The sequence below is a fragment of the Nansenia antarctica genome (assembly GCF_963989245.1).
Source record: "Nansenia antarctica genome assembly, chromosome: 1".
Lineage (NCBI taxonomy): Eukaryota > Metazoa > Chordata > Actinopteri > Argentiniformes > Microstomatidae > Nansenia > Nansenia antarctica.
The window spans coordinates 52,581,873-52,599,954 of record NC_137674.1 but is presented as its reverse complement, the minus strand read 5'-3'; the positions used below and the strand labels follow the sequence as shown (position 1 = coordinate 52,599,954).

General features: G+C 45.5%; 1 protein-coding gene across 1 annotated transcript in view; it reads left to right on the top strand.

Moving 5' to 3' along the window:
• Positions 1-3,368: 3,368 nt before the first annotated feature.
• The window catches only part of ptchd4 (patched domain containing 4), a gene marked incomplete at both ends in the record, with an annotated part of 40,509 nt that continues 25,795 nt past the window's right edge, over positions 3,369-18,082 (top strand). The window contains 2 exons of the mRNA XM_080539685.1: positions 3,369-3,968; positions 8,077-8,581. Of these exons, the coding sequence (XP_080395811.1) occupies positions 3,369-3,968; positions 8,077-8,581 (1,105 nt within the window). The remainder of the gene's footprint in view (positions 3,969-8,076; positions 8,582-18,082) is intronic.

Sequence of the window (18,082 nt, the reverse complement as noted above, 5' to 3'; positions counted from 1 at the left end):
GCACTAAATAGGTGTGAAATGGGCATGGCTGTCCTAGTGTTAAATCCATAGGAGAGCAGACTAGTGTGCACGTCAGGTAAAATGGAATGGGAAGCAGGGTCTGACTGTCATGTGTAAGAAGACACAGTATTGATTCAATGACTGCGTTTGTAAATTCGCTCTGGAATCTGATCAGCACTCATGGAATGCCTCTTGTCCAATCAAATTACTTGGACCCTTTATGACGTTGAACCCAGTGTGCGCCCCGGTGCTCTCAGAGCGAATTTACAAACGCAGCCTATATAAGATAGAATAGACTAGAATAGAACAGAATAGAAATAGAATAGAATAGAACAGAACAGAACAGAATAGAACACAATAGAATAGAATGGAATAGAATAGAGCACATACAATGGAAAGGAGTAACAAAACAGAATAGAACATAAAATAACCTATTGTCCCGCCAACTTCTCTGGTTTTTGGCTTCTGCGTGGGCTTCTCTCAGGTTATTACCCCTGTTTATTTCAGGTTTGTGACTTCATCCGAGTGATGGATGGCTCCCCCAAGCCTTCATTGCAGCTTTTGTTTTCTTTATGTGAACCTTGGTTTGGTGAATGCATCACCCTAATTAGATTCTTTCCCCCCTATAAGTGAGCCGAATTAAAACAGTAATTAATGAAAGGGTAGACTGGAAGGATGGTGGTGCACTCTGACTACTATTTATCACAAAAAGCTAAACCCCAACCCTGCATTCATTTCGTTTGGTTGTTCTTGTGGGACTCAGTAGAGGGGGAACGTTGCATTATCCCACAGGTCATATCACTGCAACTTTGATCATCTTTCAAGGCATGTTTCAGGTATTAAACTACCCCCTTCATCCACTTAAGACGCACGCCTCCTTCTCATCAAAAATGCCTGGGGCCCTTATCCATACGTATCCGAGTAGGAGCTCCACCTGTCCGTATAATCTCATTCGCTAATGTTCTAAAAGGAAACACTGATCCTTTGTGAATACGGACCCCACTGCATAGCTACATCACAATATCGTGTTACTATAAGTGTTAACACACAGAAATAGCAGGACGGGCTGATTGTAATGCACGGAATGAAGTAAAGAATGGGATCTAACACATGGAGGCTGGTGGAGGTAGGACTTGGAAAATGGGCTCATGAGGGCTTATACAATGAGCCCATCCTCCGATTTCTACCTCCACCAGCCTCCACTGTTTCATCGTACACACACACATGATAAATAAAGTTTGATTTGATTTGAATTGATTCTGAAAGGAGACACTTGCCGCTGAATCAAAGGTGAGGAGGAAGTGGTCACTGAGAGGCCTCTAATGAATAGCCTATCAGAGGAGAGAGCTTGAGGACAATAACAGCATGACACAGACATGATTAACAGTAATGAGCAATTAACATTACATGACTACAAGGGAGGCTGCTAGAGGTGGAAATCAGAGGACGGCCTTATTGTAATGCATGGAACAGAATGGTATCAAACACAGGCTGTTTATTTCTTATTCTTTTGCGAAACAAACATTTTAAAAATGCATTTTCTCTGCACCATGTGAAACCTTTTTTCATTCCATTCCATGCATTATAGTGAGCCTGTCCCCTGATTTCTATCTCCACCAGCCTCCTCGGCCTGAGTATAATTACTGTATATTAGACAAGGATTTGTTTGATGGGGAGACTATGACATGACTATGATCGTTGTTCATTTGTCACAGATGTTGTTTTTTGATCATGTGCCGCAGATGTGGGTGTTTGTTCATGTGCCGCAGATGTGGGTGTTTGTTCATGTGCCGCAGATGTGGGTGTTTGTTCATGTGCCGCAGATGTGGGTGTTTGTTCATGTGTCGCAGATGGTTGGTGGTGTTTTTCCACACTGTGCTTTCAAGTGCACATGAACTGCATTATCAAGCAGTGTGGGAAAATAACCATGTGAATCACTTATTAGCCTGCTGTACTGTGTGTGTGTCTGTGTGTGTCGCAACACAAGTTTAATTCGGTTGCTCTGTGAAGTCATCTTCCCTGAGATGGGACGGAAATATCCATCAAAGAGTGCCAGGTTGTCATCTTCTTTCTTAAGGGAAAAACAAAGCTAACCAAATACAATTGACTTTGAAGATCTGGTGGGGAGCTTTCTATGGAAATGGCAACTACTGTAACCGGACTGTATATGCAACTTACTGTGCTGCTCTGTTTCATCTTGCGGACAGATGCTGTATCTTCATGTAGCCTAATAAGGAGCAGGGAAGAGCGAGGACCCCAGAGGACAAGTGTCCAGTGGCCAACAGTGGCAATTAGTCTGGATAGAAAGATGTGAGTACAGGCATTATGTAGTGTGAGTCTACCAGGGGGAGGAGGAGGAAATCGGAGAACGGGCTAGTTGTAATGCACATAACGGAATTATATAATAAATATTAAAAAATAAATAATAATAATAATAATATCGTAATGAGGAATGATTCATTATTATCATTCCTCATTCCATGCAGTCAATGAGCCTCCGATTTCTACCTCCACTGGCCTCCCCCGCTGGGGTCTACTGTAGACTTCTGTATTGATGCCCACAACATCACCGTGGCATAGGTGACTGTTTCAGTTTTGCTTGGCAGGTGTTACTACAAATGTTGCATTCAGGTGATAATCCAAGTGTCTGCACTTGACTTTGAAGCTTAAAGCTCCTGAGGTGCAAAAAACACGTTATCAGCAAACTCACCATGACTTTGAAAGGCTTTGGAGGACCTGCTGTCTTTCTCTCTCAAGAGAGCGATACATTACCCTGTCCTTTTAGTCTGGGGGGGGCCAAGTGATTTATCAAATAGGCATAGGATTCCATATCGCAAAAATACAGGCCGTATAGCCTGCCATCGCCTACTCAGCGTTAAGCGCATCTGCACGCTTACCCCATTCATGAGACACCGGAGAGTGATCTCAGTGCATTTGGCCACTGTGCCACAACCAGTGAATATTTCACGACTCATACGCACGCGTGTTCCTAAAAATAGCCCCTCCATCAGCGTTTCTACAGTCGTCCCCCACCAGTCAGCCCACCAGCACCAACACATGGTTACAGTCGAGAACATAAATCAGGCGCCACTGTTAGTGTAGTTAGACTTACAGGCACACATGCACACAGGACCTCCGCCGCTTGCTGCTATTGCAGCAGAGGCTGTAGGGACTAGTGAGGGATGCGCGGTTGATTGTATAACGGGGAGGAATGGCTCGAGGATGGAGGGGAAAGACAAAAAAAAGACACGGGTGATCAATATCGGACTGTCTTGTTGCAAATTGCTGCAGTGCTCTTTCCAGGTGTGTAGGGCTATGGTGTATTCTCATACGGATTCACTAAACCGGCCAACGGAGTCTGATGTCACATGTGCTTCATAGGAAGAAACGGGGCATCTGCAAGCAGGATTTGGAGGAGGATGCTGCGGCAGGTGATGCACAGAGGGCTAAAAGCTTCCTTCTACTGGCTGGGCTTATTTGTTAGTAGGCATCCCGTTTTTTTCCTCACGGTTCCCGCGGTCCTAACCATCATTTTCGGATGTACCGTGGTGAGCAGATTTAAGCCCGAAACGGACCTCGAGATACTGGTTGCCCCAACCCACAGCCTCGCTAAGATAGAGCGGAGTCTGGCCAACAGCCTTTTCCCCATCGACCAGTCCAAGAACAAGCTGTATTCTGACCTACACACTCCCGGCAGGTATGGCAGGCTGATTATGCTGGCGAAATCCGGGGGAAACATACTGGAGCTAGCCGAACACGTTCTGCAGGTCCACAAGCAGGTGCTGGATCTGCGCGTTAATTACAAGGGATTCAATTACACTTTCGCGCATCTCTGTGTCTTGAGCCATCGGGATAAGCGGTGCCTGTTGGATGATATCATTACTATATTCGAAGACATCCGCACAGCTGTTCTCTCTAACAGCACTTTCTCGAAGGTGCCCCTGAGCTATCCAAATACAACATTAAAGGTAAGAAAGACTGAGTTGCACGGTAATGTTTATTAGTGGCACGAGACAGTGTTTCCTCCGCCGTGCGTCAGTTACCGATGTGACTATTCTATGTGGCAGGTGTCCTCAAGATAAACGTGACTTACGTTATATTACACTACGTGCTTTGATACCCCCAACACCGAATTACCTGGATGATCACCGGCAATGCCACTGCAATGAGACTGTTGCTGCTATTTATAAGCCGAACACCTGCATTCATGTCTCAATGAATGCAGCGGTGCTTGTATATTAGCCCAGCCTATACTGTGGGGCTATAGATCAGAGGCGAGGGAAACCCTTTTCAATTCAATAGCCGGTGTTGCAGTGTAATTCCACAGTGTCGGCTGTGAATTGACTGCATAGCCTCGTCCTGCACCGCTCGCATAACGAAACGTCCCCGCTTTTTCTGATGCAGTCTCTCTCTCTCTCTCTCTCTCTCTCTCTCTCTCTCTCTCTCTCTCTCTCTCTCTCTCTCTCTCTCTCTCTCTCTCTCTCAGTGTCTCTCTCTCTCTCTCTCTCTCTCTCTCTCTCTCTCTCTCTCTCTCTCTCTCTCTCTCTCTCTCTCTCTCTCTCTCTCTCCTGCACATATATAATGACATAGCCAATAGACTCCCAAGGAGCATGTATCCTACAGTCTGTCCCCTTCTCTAAGATGTTGCTATGCTGTGATTCCACCTCCCTGCAGATGTAAGAGACATCCACTATCATTATGAAATGTTGAAGGCAAAAGCATTTTCCAGTTAATCTGTTGCATCACCAGAAGTTTGAGATGGGGCCTGCCTTCCTTTTGAAATGTCATAAAGTGCCCATAGTTGTATCTACTACTTCGACTAGACAGCCAGCACAGGTAATTGGTGACTCTTAATATGTCCCTGTATGATTTTCGAAGGATAAATAATTTTTGTGAACACTTGTGGCCATGGTAGAGGATTCACCATCGGGGATCATTACAGATTCAGGACTAGGCTTGACTGGTACACACCACCAAGCTTTTTACCACACAAGCTTTTATGTCCTCCAATAAGAGCATCTATTCTGAGATAGTCCTGCATCAGGCCCTGGTGAATAATGTATTATATTCATAATATGTGTGAGTGTGCGTGTGTGTGTGTGTGTGCGTACGTGCGTGCGTGTTTGTGTGTGCGTACGTGCACACGTGTGTGTGTGTGGTGTGTGCGGGTGTGTTCATTCATTCATAACTGGGCTGTCACTAAATCACCTCCAGAAATCACATCCCTCTGCCGTTCCTCTTAAATCCAAGGCCACTACCTCCTCAATCCCCCTGACGTGGGTGATATGTCAAGCACATGAAAGTGGAAGCTATTTCAGATCTGCTCGATTTAACCTGGAGGCCGTGCTTACAGCGCTAATAACATAGAATAATATACACCTGAAACGCTGACGCTCTTATCCAAAGCGACTTACAGCACATTGCAGTGAGTGCATACATCTCTCAGTATGTATATATGATCCCAGCGGGAATCGAACCCACAACCTAAGTGTTGTTAGAGCTCGTGCTTTACCAACGAGCCTCAGAGGAGATCTTCCCTCTTGTGCCAAGGGTCTGTTAAGCCCTAGTACACCCCCCCTTGACACCGACTCCCCTGACTCTTGAAGACTCTGAAGATTCCCGTCGTAAAAGGGGTTTAAAGTGACCTGTTTTTTCCTGTTTTTTTTCGACGGTGCGTCTTGGCAGCTGGAGTGCCTCCTTCCTCAGACTCCTCTGACTGCATCATTGATGGCGCTCCCGGCCTGTCTGGGCCGATACGACTGACACTTCCCTTGCCCCCTCCGCTGCTCCCCTCAGTGCTCAGATGTCAGACGAGGGATTTGTTTGTATGCGAACTATAATCTGATGCTCCAGTACAGTAAGCCAAGCTCTCGGTGCTCCCTGGTGGCAGGCCTAAGTCCCTGGCTGGTGATGCATGCCGACATGTCACAGGGCTTTGCTTGTATGTCTTCACAGTGCAGCGTCCAGTTAGTTAGTCACTACGACGTTTCGTTTAAACGTTGGGGGGGGGGGGCTAACATTGACGCATTGTTATTGAATATCTCATCCACGTGGTAATGAACGGTAGCGATAATATCGTGATGTTCCCAGCTCTGCTGACAATGCAGGTGATATGTACAGCAATTAAAGCACGACACAGGATCCTTCATTTGTTCCTGTACAGGTGGGAGCAGCAATAGACTTTGATATGTTCTATGAAAAGCATTTAAGAAATAAAATGAATTATTATTCCACCAAAAAAGAAATCACAATATACATGAAACGTATCGAAGAGAGACATGATTGGTCCGCCTTTGTTGACTGAAACGAGCAAAGTATGTCTCTATTAATATTGCATCATTTTCCTGTTGGCTGACAAGTTAACAGTCCCTTCACTTGTCCAGGGGATCCATCTTCCATCTTCTCTGGAGGCCAGTCAGGGGGATGTCACATATCTCATACCCACTTATCACTCACCGTCCTGGGGAATACATCTCACGGCATCCCTCTCACTATTCAACACTGTTGCAGCTCAGATAGGCTACTGTAGATAGGGCCCCAAGAATATGCCTGTCTAAAAACATCTCCCTTCACTTTACTACTGCATACTTCAGATCAGATATGATAGGTTACTGTAGGACACCACTGTAGGGAACTGTAGGGAAGAATCTGTCTGTTTGGCCGGTCAGTCGTTCGGTCTGTCTGTCTGTCTGTCTGTCTGTCTGTCTGTCTGTCTGTCTGCCTGCCTGCCTGTCTGTCTGCCTGTCTGTCTGTCTGTGTCGGTCCGTCCGTCCGTCCATCCATCCATCCATCCATCTATCTATCTATCTATCTATCTATCTATCTATCTATCTATCAGAAGACTTGGCCTGAGAGGTAGTAGCATGGTAATAGCATAGTCATAAAGCCAAGACCATTTCAGCAGCATTACATGTACGTTACAGCTATTACACGTGGAATAACATTGTAATAACACTAGAACAACATGGAAAAAGGAAGATAGTCTTCTCCTCTGTCAAATACAAAGCTAATACCATACATTGTTGCTACCGGTAATATCCTATCAGACCGGTAATATCCTATCACTATTCTCAAGCCACAAGTAAAGGTACATAATTCAGCATTAGACAGGAATGACTTATAAGAAGGGCGCACGGATGACAGACAGGGTTCAAACCCAGGTCTCCCTCATGGAAGACCCAAGCATCTACCATTATGCCAGGAGGACATCCTCAAGATTCCCGAGGGTGTCACTTTGGGTTTCCATATCTCTGGCGTGGTCACCTCATCATGAGAGCGTGATCCCAAACCACCTCCGCTACACACGTTTACCTTTGTATTTACCTAAGTAAATAGTCAGAGTTCATCTTCGCAATTCGATTTTATTTATCTACGAATGTAAGATATTAATCAAAATTCCCCCCCCCCCCCCCCCCTCCCGCGCTCCATGTATTGGCATTGTTGATTCTGGTGGGTTATGATAATCGCGGCGAGATAACTGTAATCCACAATAAGCCGTTGATTTGAACCGCCGAGTTCTCGCTGCTGAACTCAATAAACTGTCAAACAGTCGGTTGGAACGGGGAGCAAAAAGGTCCCCAGTAGTGGAACTGCTGTGTTTGACACCAAGGTTACTACCTGGCAGAGGTAGAAACCGCAGGACGGGCTCATTGTGATGAATGGATCCGAATGAGGAATGGTATCAAACACACTCATTTCATTCATTCTGTGCATTCTGTGCCTCCACCAGCCTCCACTGGCTTCGAGACGGGATCTTAGTAATGAGTTCAGTATTGTACACCTTAAAAAAAAAAAAAAATCCTACCCTTGAATAACAGCCCATCCAACTCCTTCCAGGGGGCTAGGACCCACCTGGTGAGAAGGTGTACGTATCATACTGAACACATCCTTCACGTGACGGTGACGGCTCTAACTTGACTGATGTGCTGCTGTATCCCCCACCCCTCCTCCCTCCCCTCCCCCCTCCTCCTCCTCCCTGCTGTATTCCCCCCTTCCCTCCCCCTCTCCTCCTTCCTGCTGTATCCCCCCCCCCCCTTCCCTCCCTCTCCCCCCCCCCTCCCCCCTACCTTCCTCCAGGACGGCCGGGTGACCTTCATCGGCCACCAGCTGGGCGGCGTGTCCTTCTCGCCCAACAGCCGCGACCAGCAGCAGGTGAGGTTCGCCCGGGCGGTCCAGATCACGTACTACCTCAGCAACCATGGCCCATCGGTGCAGGACGTCATCGCCGAGCGCTGGGAGGACGAGTTCTGCGCCCTCATCCAGCGGCTGTCCAGCGGCCTCACCTCCCAGGGCTCCTCCACCCAGGAGCTCCGCGTCCAGCCGCTCACCTCCTTCAGCCTGTGGCGGGACTTCCACCAGACAGGTGTGCTGGCCAAGGGCGAGGTGCTGGTCAGCCTCGTGCTCGTCCTCCTGGCCGCCACCGTGTCCAGCTCCATGAGGGACTGCCTGCGGGGGAAGCCATTCCTGGGCCTGCTGGGCGTGCTCACTGTCTGCATGGCCAATGTCACGGCGGCGGGCATCTTCTTCATCTCGGACGGGAAGTTTAACTCCACGCTGCTGGGGGTGCCCTTCTTTGCCATGGGTGAGTGTGCGTGTGTGGGGATAGACCTGGGATGGGATGGGGGGGTTGGAGTGGGGGGGGGGAGAGGGGGAGCAGGGGGTAGCTGGGTCTTATCTGAGTTTTCCACGCGGTGATGAGGGGAGGGGAGGGGAGGGGATTAGTGGGATTGCTGTGGGGCTTCCTCCAAGCGCCGCTGATTGTTTTTGGTGCTGTTGTTGTTGTTGCTGCAGGGGTGCGTGTAGATGTGTGTGTGTGTGTGTGTGTGTGTGTGTGTGTGGATGTATGCCCGTCAGATATATTAGCCAAGTTGTCATCACACAAGAATATTTAATTTAATATTCATAGAGAAATCCATGTTATGAATACAAAAAGGCAGACTATTCATTACTCAAACACATAAACATTTGCACTGAATTAATGAAGGATTATTGCAGGTTATATATTAGATTCAACTTTACTGAACAGATAAACTCTTGTTTAACGACAGTGCCAGAATCTGCAACCATCAAACAATGTCGACATACACTATCACTCTCAGACGAGCTCTAGGGCTAGACTATTGGACCCAGATTAAGCCTAGTTCTGGGGCCTCATTTATAAAAAAGTACTTGAACGTCATCTTTGACTTTCACGTAAGCACATTTTTCTAAACGGACGTAAGCATTATTTATAAAACGGGCTGAGATGGTTTAAAGTTGCGTACGTGCTTCCTTCTATAAATACCAAATATACTTGGAATTGAACGCAGGTGAATGAGGTTTGTATTAACGCCCTGTGATAGAGGCTCAATTATAGCGGCTGAATTAAGACAAGTGCTATAATATAGGGTAGGTGTTCGTCTGGAAGCGGGAGAGGGCAGAGAAGGGTGGCTTCTCGGTAAGTTGCGTTTGTAACGTTTGATCATGACAACTAACCAGGCAAATGCTTATACTCAGTAGGCTACTCAAGTTGTAAAAGAAAATCAGGGGGGATGGTGGATTTTATCATATGAGGACAATTTTAGCATCCCCTCAGCGTCAGTGACTTCAGTGTGTGCGTGCCCCCTTGCACCTTGAAATGGCAGTAATACCACGTTCATTGATAAATGACATAACGTATGGAGAAACTCCAGTATAATTTAGTGCATGGCCGGGCAAGGTCCGTTGTGGAACGCACTAGGCATGTTGAAGGGGAGATAGACAGCTCCGGAGGGATATAAAGGAAGACTGAAATACAATCATAAACATAAGTTCCCTTTAAATCTTGAATTAAACTCATTTTCTCGGCAGATAACAACATCGTTAATTTTATTACGAGCCACTTAAACTTCGCATGAATTACAGTAGGCAACGTTTTTCCAGTGCGGCTCACATGCCTGTAATAACTCCGCATAACCAGTAGGTAATGTGCGTAAAGCAAATGAATACTCGACGTAGAGCTACGATCGTTTCCACGGTCAAATTGACTCACGTTGAAATTGTATAAATCACTACGTTGACGTGGTTTTCTACGTACGACACGGGTAAGATCAAAATTTGATCTAAGCACGTTCTATAAATGAGGCCCCTGGACTAGTTCTGCCCCTCCCTACTTGTAGGTGATGGTCAGCCTCCAAACCCCTGTCCGGTCACTCCGGTCATTCACCTCGGCTGGCCGCCTGGCACCGCCGCCTCTACGGGGACGCAGCAGTCATGCTACTCGACCACGACTTCTCACTGTCCTTGCTCCCCGCTGGTGGGTGGAGCTGCCCATTGCTGTCAGGACTGCAGAGTCACTACCTGTCTTCCGCCGTAGACTAAATAATCACTGCTTGTGACCATGTTCAGTAGAGCAGGGAGAGGGAGGTGGGGGGACGGAGAAGAGAGAGAGGAGAGGAGAGGAGAGGTAGGGACGGATAGAGAGGAGAGGAGAGGTAGGTAGAAAGAAAGAGAGAGGGAGAGAGGTAAAAAGCATAGCTTGCCAGTACCTGGGTTAGAAACTCTTCTTCTGACCATGTTCAGTAGAGAATCTCCGTCAAGAGACAAGCTTTGTTTTTATAGTCGTGGAACTAGTCATAATTTATGCTCCTTCTGATTGTGTACATGGCAAAATGAAATAAAAAAACGAACATGTACGGTACTTCTAGCACGACGACTGCCAATGGCCCCGGGCCTGAGCATAGATTACTATCTCCTGCTATGACTAGTGGATAGATGATTCACTTACTTACTTACTTAGTCAAATGTACTGATTGTAAGGTGCTTTGGAATAAGCGTCTGCTAAATGCCAAAACACTTAAAACAATAATAATAAATGTTGGTACAGTACGTCTAAGGTCAGCCGTTGTCCTTCGAGTGTTCTGTATTTCCTTATATTTCTCAGACCTCATCAGGCTTCATCCCTGCATTACACTGCACTGTCTGTACAGTGACTGGCTATTTACAGGCGCTCACATCATCCTTCCTCCACTCTCCAGGGGTCAGAGGTCATGGTATCCCTGGAGTTACTGTAGTCTGACGAGCGGTAAATAAAGTTAAAGGAAGAATGGAGGGAACAGGAGGCTGGAGCGTCTCGGTGACCTGAAGGTTGTGTCTCCCCTCAGGGGGGAACGGAGGAGGTGAGGAAGAAAGAGGGAGGCAGGGAGGGAGGGAGAGGGATGGACGGAGAGAGAGAGAGACAGAGAGAGGGAGGGAGGGAGGGAGAGAGAGGACAGATAGAGAGAGAGAGAGGGAGAGAGAGTGTCAAAATAGAAAGATATAGAAAGAGAGAGAGATAGAGAGAGAGTGTCAGAGAAGACTTCATTAAGTCTCTAAACACATGTGACAGGTGTCACCAGATGTCCACCCCCGCCGGGACGGGGAGGTAGCTGAGTCAAACACACCGCTGTTAGAGGCCTGACACATTTCTCTAAGTTTCCAATATTTATGGGCTATTCCGTCTGCTCCATTATGCCAGAGGAACACGAGGCGTTACACGACAGTTTGACCAGGACAAGCGTCGTGGTCGACCTGAGGGGGGGTCAAAGCCGTGCTTTACCCCCTGATAGAGTTAAACAACGGTGTTAAGTGACTGTAGCCCAACAATAATTATAATACAGTTTCTCTACTGCAAATATATGCTAAATAAGTAATTCTTACTTCTAGCATTGTGGTTGGCAATTATAGCCCTTGGTCCTAGCATAGATTTGTTTTTCTTATGACGACTGATGTATAGATGATTCACTTACTTAGACAAATGTAGTTGTTCTTAGTTGCTTTGGATAAAGGCGTCTGCTAAATGTCTAAAATGTAAATGTTAATACGTTTAACCTGTTTACTGCACGTCACAGTATAATCACTACGTCAACACTCGAATTATTATTGAAATCATAGAAATATATTTTGGGAAGTGTTTTAAACCTGACACTGTGATTTATCGTGACGATAACGTTGTAGTCAAATCCCCTGCTGTGATAGAGTATCCACACGCCCGCAGCGCTTAGCGCCATCAACGTGGGTATCTAAAACAACGTACCAGGCAGACAGTGTTTAGTCAAGCGCAGATCAGGTACATGAATGTGTTTAACCTCAAGAACGTACAGTGTGTGCTTGACCCAGGTCTGCAAGGTACGCCTTCATTTTCAAAAGTAAACGAAAACCTGAGTCATCAGTCCCCCATCTGCCAATATTTGCTTGTTTTTTTAATTATTGAAATGAATGCACAGTAGCTTAAAATGCAAAAACAAAGTAGCAGACCACGTTATCAGCTATTGCTGAAGTATGAGTCAGTGAGTTCTTTCAGTGAATTCATCAGAATCGTCTGTCAGACGATAAGGAACTTGCACCAACTCAACTTTTTCCGAACTGTAAGCAAAATAAAAATTACTCTTCTAGACAGGAAATGTACAAACCTGGATCCCAGAATCTTATTTGAAATCATTCCAAACGCTTTTCTGTGCTTGATTGAGTTTGTCTGGAGCCCAACGGAACCAACGAAACAGTCCCACATGTCCAAACCCCTGCCCACCTGCCACTCCAGGCAAGCCCAAAGCAAACAATCTTAAATATTTGAACGAATAAAAATAAAAAAACTATTTTGACACAGGCCTGGAAAGCCTGTGTGAACTGTCAGCGACACTGGACAACTGTAAGCCATGTACTTCCCCAAGTCTGAACAGAAAAGACCTCTTCTCCTGTCTCTCATTCATGTCTATCCAAGATGGCACCCAAAGCACCCAATTACAGCCCTGTCAGGTCTCCTCTCCTCTGCTAGTCACTTGTTAGTGTGGAGAAACTGACACAATCATCAAACTGCCATGCGCCAGAAGACTTGGAACATACATGTACTGACCCTATGTCTGATACCTCTCTCTCTCTCTCTCTCTCTCTCTCTCTCTCTCTCTCTCTCTCTCTCTCTCTCTCTCTCTCTCTCTCTCTCTGTCTGTCTGTCTATATATTTCTCTCTCTCTCCCTTCCTGCTCCAAATGAGCTCAGCAACACACACACACACACACACACACACACACACACACACACACACACACACACACACACACACACTATCTACAGAAAATCAGTTAAGTAGGCCTGCTGTACACTCTGCTACTGTATGTTTAATGATTCCCATACAGGGCGACATAATGTACTCCTGTATCCCAGATACATTAAATTGAACTCCTAGAATATATAATGTGGGTGTGTGTGTGTCTGCGTGTTACTGGGTGTTTGTGCGTGTGTGTGTGTGTGTTTATCTTCCTCTTTCTTCCGGCACAGTGTCCTACATACAGTACAATTGAATCCGTCTCCAGTGTGGGATCCTCTACCAGAGACCCAGTAATAGTCCAGTCCTCTCTCCAAGACACACACACATACACACACACACACACACACACACACACACACACACAGTAATAGTCCAGTCCTCTCTCCAGCACACACTCACACTCACACTGACACACACACACACACACACACACACACACACACACACACACACACACACACACACACACACACACACACACAGTAATAGTCTCCCTCCACCAGCCTCACCCTGATATGTGCCTCCAGTCAGATCAATCAGACTGAACAATGCTCTATAGGTGGCACGGTGGTTCCTGACTGACAGGTCCTTTGCTGTTCTCCTTTTTGTCTCCACGACAAAGGCATTCTGGGAGAATTGATTTGACCCCCACTGGGCAGGATGAGTAGTGACACTCCAACACGCCTTGTCACACAGCCTTCTACTGTACCGCCTGGAGAATAGTCCTCAGGGACACAGCATGATCTGTGTGTGTGTGTGTGTCTGTGTGTGTGTGTGAGAGCGTGCTTGTCCGTGTATGTGCATGTGTGCATGTGTGAATGTGTGTCTGTGCGTGGGTGTGCATGTGTGAGTGTGTATCTTTGCGTGTGTGTGTGTGTGTGTGCTGGAAGACAGATGACACATTCATGAATAATAATATTGTCATGAGTGGGGGATGATGATTAGGACAGCTCCATAGTCGTTATTAAAAGCTTCGGGGAAATGCATAAACATGTCCTTTCATAGGCTTGAGCGATGACAACCCATGACGTCCATATTAAGGAAGCAGTTAAAATGTGCTCTGAATGGTCCGTGCTTCATCGCCATGGAAATGGGTGTCCAGGGAGACGCAGACGTGCCACTGGGAGGCGTTTAGGCCTGAGAGGAGTCTCTGATGTTAGTCACCGAGCCTGTGGTTCTGATGGATATCAAGCTTGGGGGGTGGGGGTTAGTATAAGTCAATGTTAAGTGGGATGCCTGGGAGTACACCTACTCTGACGTCAAACCGTTGAGATGTAAAACATGTTGAGATGTAAAACATGTTGATATTTAAAACATGTTGAGATGTAAAACATGTTGAGATGTAAAGCATGTTGATATTTAAAACATGTTGATATTTAAAACATGTTGAGATGTTAAACATGATGAGATGTAAAACATGTTGATATTTAAAACATGTTGATATTTAAAACATGTTGATATTTAAAACAAGTTGAGATGTAAAACATGTTGAGATGTAAAACGGTTGAGGTAAGGGTTAGGGTTAGGTAAGGGTTAAGGTTAGGGTTAGGGTAAGGGTTAGGGTTAGGTAAGGTTTATGGTTGGATTTACAGTTAGGTAAGGGTTATGGTTAAGGTTAGGGTTAGGTATAGTTAGGTAAGGTTAGGGTTAGGGTTAGGTAAAGGTTATGGTTAAGGTTAGGGTAAGAGTAAGGGTTGGTGTTAGGTAAGATTAGGGTTAGGTTTACGTAGGTGTTATGGTTAAGGTTAGGGTTAGGGTAAGGGTTAGGGTTAGGTAAGGTTTGTGGTTGGATTACGGTTAGGTAAGGGTTAAGGTTAGGGTTAGGTATAGTTAGGTATGGTTAGGGTAAGGGTTGGTGTTAGGTAAGGTTATGGTTAGGGTTAGGTAATGTTTGTGGTTGGATTACGGTTAGGTAAGGGTTAAGGTTAGGGTTAGGTATAGTTAGGTATGGTTAGGGTAAGGGTTGGTGTTAGGTAAGGTTAGGGTTAGGTAAGGTTCATGGTTGGGTTAGGGTTAGGGTTAGGTAGGGGTTATGGTTAAGGTTAAGGTTAGGTTTTAGGGTAGGGTCTTCTCAGGGATTCCACTTAGCCTCTACCTTTTGGAATGAAGTACGGTAGATGTGGATGCAATAGTCAAATTGGAACACATTTTTTGTCCTGTATTTTTCACATTTATTGAGACCTTCCAGAGGGAGGCAGAAGAAAGGTATGACAGGACAGAATAGGTCAAGCGAGGCTTGAACGCACGACCTTCAGGAGCATACACTACTATGTTCAGTGGCGGCCAAATTCTGAGGACGGCTCATTGTAATGCATGGATTGGAATGAGGAGTGGTACATAAACACACCCACACACACATGTTTAACACACACACACACACACACACACACATGTTTGATACCATTCCTCATTCCATTCCATGCATTATACAATACGCCCGTCCTCTGATGTCTACTTCCACCAGCCTCAGTCCTGAATGTGTGCTAGACTGCCGTGCAAAGGCAAAAGGCTGTAACTTCAATTGTGGTCGAACATGAGTTACTTTAAAACAAATATCTTAAGTCAATTGTGTTGTTTTTTTGAGAAAATAGCGGGTTGTCTTTGCTGTAACTTCCAAAGCCCGAGAGATGCCAAGGCAGAATCCCGTATCATCAGTCATGGTCCTTTGACTTTGTTTCGCTGCACTCTGGAACGCTCAAATTGAGTTACGGTACTCTGCCTTTGTTTTGCTGTGCATCAAAGTGAAGTTACTGTTTACTGGAGTTATGGTATTATGCCTCTGTCAACGAAGCATTTCTGAGACACATACACACACACACACACACACATATACATACACATACACATACACATCAGGGTTTCCGTTAGAAAAATTTGCCGTCGGACATCGTGTCCGGGAAGAATTCGATTTACCGGACAAACGTGATATATTCCGGTCATCACATTAAAATATATATTTTTATTTTTTTTGCAAAATCATATTTTTTTTTTCTCCAAATCTAATATAGCTGTTTGTCGCGGTGATTACTGTTGTGTAGCGGCCTATATATGCCATTTAATGTCTATTTCTCATCCGATACGATTAGATGCGAGCTATATAATATATAATAATATAACATGATTTGACGGATGCGCGCTATGCCATGCGTCAAATCCAGCGCTGAACGGGTCCAGCGCTGAACGGGCGCCTCACTGGGAACTGAACAGACAGCATCGATCAATGAACGGACTCCACATTACGTTAACTGAAGTTTGTTAAATTGTTTGGGATTAATGTGAGTTTTCTATTTTCTCTTTCCAGTTTTACCCTTTTTTTTAAAATCAATAAAACAACGTCATTTCTATAAGTCTCGCTGGTTGGGAAGGCATTTCGTTTAGCTCGGGAGTATGACAATGGGAAGAACATAACTGTATAACTGAATGACAACAAATGTATGAGTAATGAGTAAAACAATGTCACTTTTATAGTATGTTGTTTAACTTGCCGTTCGGTCGCCATGGCTCTAGTGTGTGTAGCAGCTTCAGCTAGCTGGCTAGAAACTTCTAGGGGTGCGTTCGTAAACACGCTCTGAGAGCGCCGGAGCGCACGCTGGCTTCGATGTCACAGAGCGACCGAGTCGTTCGATTGGACGAGAGGCGTTCCGCGAGTGCTGATCGGATTTCCAGAGCGTGTTTACGAACGCACCCATAGATGGGAAATCAAGAAACCGTATTACTATGGTGGACGGGTTGGCAGGGTTGCCAGATAGGCATGGGTTACCGCCGAATGGGCTACTGTGTTTAAGCGGTAATAGACTGGTTAAACTGTAATCCCATCTGGCATCAATCCCATGTGGCACCTGTGCGCTGTTTCGCATAGGCCGGCCTACACATTAGGAGTCATCATCATGCCGGTGTCAAATCATATCATAATAAAAGAAATACATAGCCTATATATTCGTCTTTTTTAAAATAGAAGGAATCAGAATGTGAACTTTAGCGAATTGTATTCAAAGGGAATTATTTTCACCGGACAATATGTCCGACGACTTTTCAATATGTCGGACTTCAACCAAATTTACCGGACAAAGACCGGTAATTGCCGGTTAACGGAAACCCAGATACACATACACATACACATACACATACACATACACACACACACACACACACACACATACACACACACACAGTAGCTTGAATAGTGTAAAGCAAATGTGTTGCAGTGGTTGTTTTTCCTAACGTTAGCTCAGCTTCTACCCCAGGGCCATTCAGGCCCTGAACACAGCAAAGACCTAGGTTCTAGGCCCTGGACAATCTAGACAATTTGATGGCAGCTACTAGATTGTAATCAAGTGCAATACTGAAACACAACTGTGAACATTTCAAACCTGCAAACTGCGACACTTTAAATGAATGTGCAATAACACTATGTGCAATATGACAACCCTCGGGTACATAAGGTTCAGAGATAGGAAATGTTAGAATAGGTATAGCATAGCATAGAGTACAGCACAGTGTTTTATTTGTATAGTATAGTATAGTATAGTGGATAGTGTACATAGCCTTTATTTATGTAAACTAGCTCTTTTCCCTTCTTGTTTTTAGTTTTTTCTCCTAGCAGCAGGGGAGCCCCCCCCTCCCAAATTTCGTTGCATGGTACCTGTACTATATCAATGACAATAAAGACCATTCATTCATTCATACATCTAGCTTTTAAGACCAGCCCCATTGCTCACGAGAGAAAATGTTGGTGGAGATGTCTTTGAAACGCAGACACCAAGATCAAGGTAAGAAAGATTAGGCTACAGGAAAGAAAAAAAAATAGATAGGTAGGTAGGTAGGTAGATAGGTAAGGTAGGTGGATAGGTAGGTAGGTAGGTAGGTAGGTAGATAGGTAGGTAGGTAGGTAGGTAGGTAGATAGGTAAGGTAGGTAGATAGGTAGGTAGGTAGGTAGGTAGGTAGGTAGGTAGGTAGGTAGGTAGGTCGGTCGGTCGGTCGGTCGGTTGGTCGGTCGGTAGGTAGAGTAATTTGTCCAGTTCATTTTTGGAGTTCAGTATTGG